Source organism: Echinops telfairi, unplaced genomic scaffold (genome assembly GCF_000313985.2).
Source record: "Echinops telfairi isolate 266 unplaced genomic scaffold, ASM31398v2 ScPeMD7_23;HRSCAF=83, whole genome shotgun sequence".
NCBI classification, from domain to species: domain Eukaryota; kingdom Metazoa; phylum Chordata; class Mammalia; order Afrosoricida; family Tenrecidae; genus Echinops; species Echinops telfairi.
Window position 1 is genome coordinate 63,261,803 of NW_022103920.1, and position 11,255 is coordinate 63,273,057.

The 11,255-nt window shown below is 42.9% G+C and overlaps 1 protein-coding gene across 1 annotated transcript in view; it reads left to right on the forward strand.

Moving 5' to 3' along the window:
* Positions 1–8,645: 8,645 nt before the first annotated feature.
* The window catches only part of SDHAF3 (succinate dehydrogenase complex assembly factor 3), a 36,076-nt gene continuing 33,466 nt past the window's right edge, over positions 8,646–11,255 (forward strand). Inside the window, exon 1 of the mRNA XM_030885299.2 lies at positions 8,646–8,824. Within this exon, the coding sequence (XP_030741159.2) occupies positions 8,651–8,824 (174 nt within the window). The 5' untranslated portion in view covers positions 8,646–8,650. The remainder of the gene's footprint in view (positions 8,825–11,255) is intronic.

Below are 11,255 nucleotides of genomic sequence, written 5' to 3' on the forward strand. Positions count from 1 at the left end.
GTACCTTAAAAAAGGTCCAACCCAAACAGTGGCTTCTGAGGGGTCTACTGGGCCAGTTAAATCCAAGGCTGAGGAGTTAGCTCAGGAGGTTGGGGCATCTCTGTTGTGGAATTCCAAAGAAGTAATTCCCATAGGTTTTCTTGAAGGACAATGACAATGACAGTGGCTTATCAGAAAAAAGTTTAAGAAAATTGAAAACTGCATCAATAAGAAAAAGGTCAGGCAAGTTATACCAAGGAATTCTCCCCCCACCCACCCACTCACCCACTCATCACCATGCCTCTCTTCCTTCCTCAAGGGTAGCAAGAGCTATCTGTTGTGAAGTACACTGGGAAACCTTACCACAGCTACCTTATAGCCCTGATTTTGCCCCTACAGACTACTTTTTGGTATTTCAAACTAAACAAACATTTGAAAGGAACACTGTTGGATATTGAAATAGAAGAATTCTTCAGGGAAGGCTAAAAGCCAAACCCACCACCACTGAGTTGATCCTAACGCATAGCACCTCTAGGCAGGGCTTCTGCAGCTAAAATCGTCACCAGAGCAGATGTTGTCCTTCTCCCATTGAGTGGCTGGTGAGTTTGAACCTCCCAACTTCCATGGGCAGTCCAACAGTGCCACCGGGCCTGGTTCAGGGAAGGTGAGGATGAATGCAGACATCACCTTTATTTTAGAAGTGTATAGACCTAGAAGGAGGATATGTTGAGAAAGAAGAGCTTCCTATTTGCCATTTGGGGCTTGCCCTTATACTATGCAGAGAACTTGTCTGCAGCCATTCACTCATTCAGAGATAGATATAGACATGTTTTATTTGAAATAAAATAAACCCGTGCATGCATGAACTGACACCCGAGCAGCAGTATTTTTTACTTATCCTCGTGTGTATTTATTTTTGCTTTCAACAGACTGTCTTGCATATGGCTGCTAGATTATCCTTTTAAAAGCCCCATTCTTACTGTGTCCTCTCTGCTGAGAAATTTCCAGTAATTCCTAGTCAGATTTCTAGCTCCCTGGAATCCTCCTTCATACCCACTTCACTTCAGTGGTGAGGTCTCTGTATGTCTTTTAAGGCTCCCCATAATCTAAAGCCACATAATTGGGGCAGACACTCAATGTCGCTGGCCACAGTTTCATCATCTGTTAAAATCAGACATTTAACAATTATAGGGTTCTTTCTAGCTCCAAATAAAAAGTTTCATTTTTTAAAGGGACTATTTGCCATTCCTGCTTACAGTATTAGTTATTCTAAACAGCTGACAGAAGCTTCTTTCAATGCTGCTTCTCATATTGCTTTACTCTTTAAAAAGGAAACTTTTATGTCTTTCCATTATGTACCCACATTGCGCTTCTCTTTGAAGTTCTAGGTTAAATACACTCATCTATACTGTCTACCCAAATGAGTGCCTGAGGATACGCAGCACATGATGTAAAACTAAAAGAAAACCATTTTGTGTTGTCCCCAGTCCTTTAGAGTCCTAAGAAGACAATGATGTCTTGTTGCTAATAGGTACAAAACGAGAGACTCATCATCCATCTTTGTAAGTCTAGTAAAATAATTTCAAAATACACAAAACGAAACCAAATGCATCTACATGCAGAGAAACTGGCAGATCCACACACATGGGGTGATTTCAATGCTTTCTGTTCTGAGACTGAGAGATCCACAAGGAGGCAAAAAAGATAACATTATGGATGTCCAATCCAGACCATAGATTCTAAATGTTACTCAGGGGCTTCATTAAAGTGTTGCCTTCGGCCACCTGGAAATCTGAAGTCCACACTCCCGCAAGTTGAAAAATTGAAAGTGGCATTCACTAACTATAAGATGCGACCCAGTTAGATAGCATTTAAGGATCCAGAAATCTGTTTGCACATCAAGTCAATACATTTGTCTAAAGAGGAAATACATGTAAATGACTAGCTGGAATAAAACCTACAGCAAATGGCCAAAGCAAGTAGTAAGATTTCATTATTTTGGTTACTTTTTGACATTAATGTTAAGTTTCATTCTTGTTTAATTTTAATGTTCATCATGTAAGATGATTTCACTGTTCAAAATTTTTGCAAAAAAGAGTCAAGTCAGAAACACTTCACTTTTCCTTCACTTCTTCCTTGCATTCAACTCTCTACTCTTGCAGGACATTTTCTTTAAAAAAGCCAGTTTTAAGGTTATTTCTCCAGAATCTCTTTTTGTGTAACTAAGGAAATAGTATGTTATACTCCAGTTTTCATTCCCTGTCTACACAAAAGCTTGGCTACATCGACAGCTATTGCTTTAATTACGACACTGGATTTTGTGTTGAAAGTCCATTGATTTCTATTTTACCATTTTAAAAACCGGGAATGAGTATTGGATTTGTCACATGCTTACCCACTAGAAATAATCACTGAGTTTTATCTAAGACCTATTAATATAGCATTGGTATTTTAAAACACAACATTTTATCTGGACTCTTGATTTTGAATCCTTAGCAATCAATGATTAATTATAAATATCTTAGGACACGTCTCTTGCCAAATGCATACACATTTAGTTGTTCTTGACATTATGGAACTATAACGGTTCAGAAATTCAGGAAAATATTAGGTAAAGACTAATATGCTTTCTAAACAGACTTTCAGAGGATATATTTAGCTAAACTTTTTATTGTCAATTTGGCGAAGGTTTATAGAGTAGTTCATTAGCTTTGCATCCAGCAATTCGTACTCACTTTGTTTCAATTCATTCATTGCCACCCTCTTAATGTAACATGATTTATCCTGGTTTCTACTTGTGAATCCATTATTTCTTCTTTCTGAACCCTCTGAACTTTATCCTTGGGTAAATGCTGCCCTTTGGGTCTTATTTGGTCAATTCTTCTACTAGAGAGGTTACTTCAGGTCCAGACCTGAAGGGTGACTCAGAGCCAGAGTCTCAAAAGTCCTCCCATCTGGCTCCATCTGCCCAGTAAGCCTGGTGAGAACAGACTTCTTAGGAATTGGTTGGCTTCCCCCTGCTTGGTCTCCTTCTTTGACCTGTTTGTTAAGCTTGACAATTTGGGGTTTTCAGGATTATCTTTTATTCTCATGATTAAAATAATGAAAGACTGAGGCACTAAGTAAAAACATTTACAGAATTTCCTCCTCTTTACAGTTTTCATCTCTACTCAGTGATGTATCTAACGTTGGGACCCTTAAGGTAGCAGATAGACACTGGGCCTCTACTCAAGTTCTCCTTCAATGCAACAACACTTTGTTCTAATGACCTGGCATTCTGTGATGTTCATGTTCCTGACATGATTGCTGAAGACAAAATGGATGCACAAGCAAATGTGGTAAAGAAAGTTGATGGCGTCCAACTATTATGAAATATAATGTCTGGGGTCTTAAAGGCTTGAAGATAAACAAGCGGCTATCTAGCAGAGAAGCAACAAAGCCCATATGGAAAAAGCACATCAGCCTGTGTGATTACAAGGTGTTGGCAGGTTCAGGTATCAGGCTTTAGAAGGCCCAAAACAATCATATCAATGCAAACAAGGGGGGTTGGAGTGGAGACCCAAAGCCCATCTGTAGACAATTGTACACCCCCTCACAGACAAGTCATAAGGAAAGGACAAGTCAGCCAGTGTGCGGTATAGCACTGATGAAACGCCCAACATTCCTCTAGTTTGTTAATGCTGCCCACCCCCCCACTATCATGACCCCAGTTTTACCTTACAAATCCAGCTAGACTGGAGTATGTACACTGCTACAGATAAGAGGTCTCAACACATGGAATCCAGGACAGATAAACTCCTCAGGAACAGTAATGGGAATAGCGATACTATGAGGGTAGGGTGAAGCTGGGGGAGAAAGGGGGAACTGATCACAATGATTGATGTATAACCCTCCCCTCAAGGGGGACAAACAACAGAAATGTGGATGAAGGGAGACAGAGGATGGTGAAGATATAAAAATAATAATTCATAGTTTATCAAGGGTTCACGAGGGTAGAAAGTCGGGCGAGGGAGGGAAAAAGAAGAGTGGATACTAAGGGCTCAAGTAGAAAGAAAATGTTTTGAAAATGATGATGGCAATATATGTACTAATGTGCTTGATACAATTGATGTATGGATTATTACAAGAGCTGTAAGAGCCCCCAATAAAATGATTTATAAAAAACAAAAAATAAAAACCTTGGGACCCCAAGGGAAGGTGAGATATGAGGAATCATTTCTGGGGGTTTGGCAGACCCAAAATGGAGAAAAGCTTTAGGTAAGACCTAAAAGCCTCACTTTAGGCTTCAAACCCCACAAAGGTTGTATGTAGCAAAGATACATCTTGCCTGAGGCCTTAACTTTTTATTATTCTCAGTGATTTAGACTTTGGAATATGAGTAACCATACATTCAAAACTGAGTCACACGTGCAGTAAAATTCAGCCTGACAGTCACGTTATGTTTCCATATCTAATGATATGAAATCGTTCCTACATCTCTCACCACCAGGCTTTCTCCCATCCTTTCTCATTTTTGTTGCAGAGGAAGAAGCTGTAAAGTTATTTGCGTATAAGACCTTTTTTTTTTTTTGCATTTTAATATGAAGACTAGGTCTCTAGGTAGTGCAATAGTTTGCTCTTCATTACTAACTTGTGTTGACAGTTGAAATCCACTCAGCAGATATGTCTGATAATCTGCTAAAGATTAGACAAAAAGCAAACACAAGCCAAGCCAATAAAACAAACCTTATAGGGCTGTACTATTCAGTCACACTTGGGGTCACCATGTATCAGAATCGATGACAACAGGTTCTATCAGTTTCTCCAGATGGGCAATACTGCCTCCTGGGAGTGATGGCGCCATCCTGGGGCTACAAAAGCAGATACCTATACTTCCTCCTGGATTGTGGGCTATGGTACAAAAGGTTTCATTGCTAGGGAGGGTGCTGAGTTTTTTGTTTGTTTTTTCCCCTGAAAAGGGATCAGTAGGCCAAATAAGTTTGGGAACCTATGGATTATATAGTGTGTGGTCCAATCTAAAGTGGTAATTTGTAGGTCCTGTGTGTTTTCTTTCTCCATTTTGTAAAATTTCTTTTATTTTTTTAATCCCTCTTGATCCCTAAGATTCTTTATCTACTTGTTAAAAAACGTCTTTAGTTGTCTGTCACCCCCTCCCTGTGCAGGAGGTCCCCGAGTCGCACCAAGTAGATCAGCGCTGTGTAGCTCTTCACTATGGGGGGAGATACTGTGCTGGTTACATTGTGTGCACTCTGATTTATCTACATTTTAACTTATATTTGTAAATATAACTGTATTCCCTTTTTTCTCCTGAAATAAAAATGTTTATAAAGTAGTTCTTTCAAAGTGACTGTGTGTCCTGTTTCATTTTTACAGAAAAACAATTCAAGGCAATCGGGGAAAAGTCATGAGGAGATTGTTAGAGTTGGAAGGTCCAGAGATTACATATGCCAGCTCATCTGACAAAGGTGGAAATTCGGGCACAGAGTGGCTCTGTGCCTTCCTGAATCACACACAGGACAAAGAAATGCACAGAGAAAGGCCTACATGAAGCAAACGGATCTAAATTTAGTAGCCAGGAACAGAGTTTCATTCTTGTTTTCAGTTCGTAGTTGTTTTTGACCTCACGGGGAATACTGTTGTTGTTAGGCGCTGCTGATTCGGTTCTGACCCATAGTGACAGGGCACAGCAGAAGGAAACCCTCCCAGTCCTGTGCCTTCCTCACAATTGTATGTTTGAGCCCACTGTTGCAGCCAGTGTATCAATCTAGTATGTTGAGGGTTTTGCTCTCTTTTTTGCCCCGTTACCCACTTTACCGAGCATGATGTCATATTTGCAGAACTGAGAAAAGAAAAATACTAGTTAGCCTGGCAGATGAGCAAGAACCAATGGTACTGAAAGTAGAAGACCAAGCTGTACTGAAAGCATTAGCCAAAAACAAGGCTCCGGGAATACCATTTGAAATGTTTCAACAAGCTGATGAAACACTTGAAGCACTTACTTGTCTATACCAGGAAATTTGGAAGACAGTTACGTGGCCAACTGACTGGAAGAGATTCTTATTGGTACCCATTCCAAAGAAAGGTAACCCACTAGAACGCACTAATTATAGGACAATATCCTTGATATCACATGCAAGTAAAATTTTGTTGAAGAGAATTCAACAATGGTTGCAGCAGTACATTGACAGGGAGCTTCTAGAGGCTCAGGCTAGATTCAGAAGAGGACATGGAACAAGGGATATCATTGCTGATATAAAATGGATCTTGACTGGAAGCAGAAAATACTAGAAAGATGTTTACTTGTGTCTCATTTACTATGCAAAGGCATTAGACTGTGTGGAGCATAACAAACTACGAATAGGCCTGAGAAGAATGAGAATTTAGAATACTTAATTGTGCTCATGCAGAACCTATACATGGATCAAGAGGCAGTTGGGCAAACAGAAACAAGGGAATCATGTATGGCTTCGAATCATACAAGGTGTGAGTCAGGGTTATATCTTTTCATCATATTTATTCAATCTGTCTGCTGAGTAAATAATCGGAGAAACTAGATGATAAAAAAATGCAGCAAGAGGGAGGCAGGAAGGTTTATTAACCTAGGATACGCAGATGCAGATGACACAGCCTTGCTTGCTGAAAGTGAGGAGGACTTGAAGCCCTTGCTGATGAAGATCAAGGATTGCAGCCTTCAATATGGATTACATGTATCAATGTAAAGACAACTGATATCCTCGTAACTGGACCAATAGGCAATATCGTGATAAATGGAGACTAGATTGAAGTTGTCAAGGATTTCATCTTGTTTGTATCCTCAATCAGTACTCATAGAGGCAGCAGTTGAGAGTTTAAATGACCCATTACCTTAAATAAATCTGCTGCACAATTACCTTGTTAAAGTGTAAAAAGCAAGGATGTTACTTTGCGGACTAAGGCAAACCTGCCTCAAGTCCTGTTATTTTCAATTGCCTCCTATACATGTGAAAGTTGGACAGTGAATGAGGAAGACCAAAGAAAAATTGGTGTACTTGAACTATGGTCAGGGTGAAAAACACTGAAAGTATCACGGACTCCCAAAAGAACAAACAGATCTGCTTGGAAGAAGTGCAGCCAGGATACTGAAGGATGGTGAGACTTTGTTTCAGGTACTTGGAACATATTATCAGGAGAGACCAGTCCCTGAAGGACATCCTACCTGGTCCTATGGAGGGGCAGTGAAAAAGAGGAAGGCCCTCAAAGTGATGGATTGGCACAGGGGCTGTGACAATGGGCTCAAACATGAATACAATTGTGAGGCTGGAGCAGGGCCTGGCGGGGTTTTGTTCTGTTGTACACAGGGTCACTATGAGTCGGAACCGCCTGACCGCACCTGACAACACCACCAACAGTCAGCCTAAATTGTAAAGACAAGGAAATAAAGTTTTGTCCTTAAAGCGCAGCTCATTGCCCAGCCCAGTGTAAAAAGTAAAAGTCATCTATAATTATTCTCACTTTTATTGCCTGATGCCTCTCCTCAGGGGCTAACTGCACTACTATGACTCAGTTTCTATCTCATCCATTGTCTGCCATTTTAGAGCAACGAATTTCCAGTGCTCGGTGGACATTTTCTGCTCCTTTTAGGCTGAGTCAATTCCTTTATTGTTCTTTCTTATCAATTCATTGGCAGAATGCTTTTTCCACCTCTTTAAAGGCGCTTTGGCTCAGAAAGAATTTATTATACATGTACTTTTACCTCAAAGGAAACCAGAAAAATAAGTAAACTGGAATAAGAGATTAACCTTCCATTTACAGGGAGATTAACAGATAAAGTACGCTTAGAAAAATTTCCTGAAATAAAATAACCACACTGTCATTCAGACCTTGCCATTAAAGTGTTTTTTCACAATACCAAATTAAATCAAATTTTCCCCCTAAATTAAAGCAAAAGTTAAAACGTCATTCAAATTAGTAAGGATTGGAGTGCTTACTCTACATAAGGCACTGTGGTGGGCCCTGCTGAAGATACAAAAACAAGTCAGTCCCTGCCTTCAGTAACCAGGTGTGTGTCATCCTTACCTTTCAAAAAAGGCTTTGCAGAGGCAACGTCTGTGTTCTATGAGGAAACCACACACTCTTGCCCTTTCATCACCAGCAGGTATTCGGGGCCCTCTTCATGAGCTATGAAGTGTAAACAGTTCGGTGCTTGACTGCAAAACAAGTTTGGTGTTTGGGACCTACCCAGAGGTTCCTCGGAATAAATGCCTGGCGATCTGCTTCTGAAAGCTACTGCTTGAAAAACGCTGCAAAAAGGCACTCAAGTAAGGCAAGAGCAACTTGGGAAGGCTTCCTGAAGGAAGGAGCCGGTTTTGAAGGTGCTCTCAGTTCTATCAGGAAGGTAGGGACGGAGGTAAATAGAAAGGATGCGGGGGTTGGGCAGAGAGGCGACAATTCGCACGCGCCAGATTGAGTCTCTTTCCCAGGGACACAGCGCCGGAGGCCGGGTGAGGAGCGCAGGTACCCCTCTCCAGCCGCTTGGCTCAGGTTTCCGGAAGGACCAGACCGGATGGAGGTCGCGCGCCCTCTTCCGGCGCCTTCCAGTCCACCAATGCCAGCCTGGTCCGTGAGGCGGGGCCGCGCACCCGGGCGCGCGCGCTCTCGGCGCAGGCGCACTCGGCGGTCCTCGCGCGGCGCGATGCCGGGCCCTCACGTCTCGCGTGTGCTGGCCCTGTATCGGCGCATCTTGCAATTGCACCAGGTCCTGCCCCCTGACCTCAAAGCCCTGGGGGACCAGTACGTGAAGGACGAATTTCGGAGACATAAGTCCGTTGGTTCTGACGAGGCCCAGCGCTTCCTGCAGGAGTGGGAGGCAAGTGACGCCCCCCTGTGGTCCCCCCCGCCCCTCAGAACTTTGTGGTCCACCGATGGGGCCCGGTTTGCCCCGGTCAGAGACCCCTCGACCGGCTTCGTCTCGCAGACTCGCACGCAACATCGTCGAGAGCGGCAGCGCGTTCGACCCGAATCAAACAGTGTCAAACTGTTCAAACAACCTTTCTCAGAGTTACACCGCCGAGCGCCCCGATTTGACCCTCGGCCGACCGCGTCCCATCAGCCTCGCCCGTTCGGCCCCGGGGTGCCGCAGGGCCGGGCCCGAGCGGGACGGCCACCGGCGGGGCCGCAGGAAGCCCCCCCTGCAGCGCCGGCCCTTTCCTTGCTCGGGTTTCCGAGCGAGGAGGTCCTTCCTGTCACCCTTGACTCTTCGTGCGGGCGGCGGGTCCTTTCCCCACCCTGCGACCCGACGTCGGGAACTTTAGAAGGCCTGCCCCGGGGGAGAGAGGCCAGGCCCGACCGCGCTCCGTCGGCGAAGTCAGTTCTCCGGACGCGCAAGACACGCTTTCAGGTTCTATCCCCTCGCACGCCGGCGCCACCGCTCAGTTAGATACACACACCCCTGAGGGCTTAACCCTGCAGTTTACTTGTTTAGTCAACGAAGGAAAAAGCTACTTAGAGCAGTCGGGAGCCTGTGGTTCCGAATGGTAAATAGCAGGTAGAACGGAGATAGAGCGTCCTAAGAAACTCACTGCCAGCGAGTCAGTTCGGACCCCGCAACCCCGTGGAGCTGTAGAACGGGCCTGGCTTCCCGAGACCGCAGCTGCCACAAGGGAGTGGAAAGCCTCCTCTTTCTGTGTGGTTTGGGGCTGCAGACCTTGCAGTCAGCGGCCCTACCCGTCAGCCACCAGGGCTCATTGTACGAGACTAGAAGTAAGCAACTCTTTAGGCTAAAACGCTGATGGCTTAGGAGGAGATTACTGGAGTCTGTTTTTACTTTTTGGAAATGAAAGGTTCTGGTTAGGGTAAAAATACAATATTTCTCACCAATTTCTAGACTAATTGCTGGCAGAATCATTAAAGCGTGCAAAACAGGACATTTAGGATCATGCTGAGAGGTAGACTGCTCCTAAAGTCAAGGTACACAAGATGCCATTAGAATTAGCCCGCCTGGAGCCATTGGCGTTGAATTTGTATTAGTCTCAGGCCACTTTGTTTTCATATGGCCACTGGGTCTTGCAGCCAAAATGCTGATATTCAAGTCCAGACTCAGGCCTACATTAAATGTGAGCTCACTTGATATTTTCAGTTCTTTTTCTTCTCTATAAAATAAGTATTTACAGCGTACACTTCAAAATGAGTGTTTTTTAAAAGTACTTTTTAAATTATTCATTACAATGGCCTGAAAGGCTATTAAGGTTTGCTATGTGACTTCTTTTAAGCCAGGCCATTTTGTGGCAGGATAGGGAGAGTCTGGTTATGCACCTGGAAGAAAGAATGGTACTTTGAAAAGTCCCGAAGTGTCAGGACTTTGATACTTTTTAAGGAAAAAGTATGAGGAATAGGAGCTTTGATAATTTTTAGGGAAAAGTGTGAAGAATATAATAAGTTGGGAATAAGTAACAAAGGAGAGAAGTGGGATAAGAAATTATTGAGCATATTAAAAATGTGTTGGTTAATTTAGAAATTGTGGCATCACGAATTTAGCCTTTTTCTTTTTAACTATTTTGAAATAATTTTAGATTTAGGGAAAAATTCAGCTGGTAGTGCTGCGTACCATGCGGCCTGTACCCAGCTTCTCCACCGATTAAGATCTTACCTGAACATGGTGTAGATTTCAAAAGTAAGAAATTAACATACCTCAACACTATTAACTAAAGGACAGACTGCATGGTATCAGCTAGATTCCTATTTTGCGCTGAATGGTCAGGTCTCTGAAATTCCCACTTTGCATTTAATGATCAGGCCCCTGAAGTGCCCTGTAGTCTGTGACTGTTCCTCAGTTTTTCCTTTTTTCCCCCCTTGAACTTTTTATTTGAAAGTACTAGTTAGTTATTATTATTTTTATTAAACACTTTTATTGGGGGCACTAGTTATTTTGTGAATACCCCTCCATCTGATTTTCTGGGTGTCATCTTCAGATCAAGTTGATGTGATGCGTCCCTGTGGATACTGCAGGGCTGATGTGCCCTTCTCTACTCATCCCCTCCGGATAACACGTGCATCATAATAGCACCCTGACTTATTTGAACTGGCAATGCTAACTGTGATAACTTGGTAAGGTAGTAACTACCGCATTTCTCCTGGCATTTGGGGAAATTAGAAGGAAGATACTTTATTCTCATCTTAATGATAAGAATGTAAGTTTGTTTTTACAAGCTAAATAATGAATTTATGTAATCATTGTAAGGGGGAAACAAAACAAGTCCAGGAAGAGATTCTAGCAGTCTGTTAGGGAGATTGTTGATAGC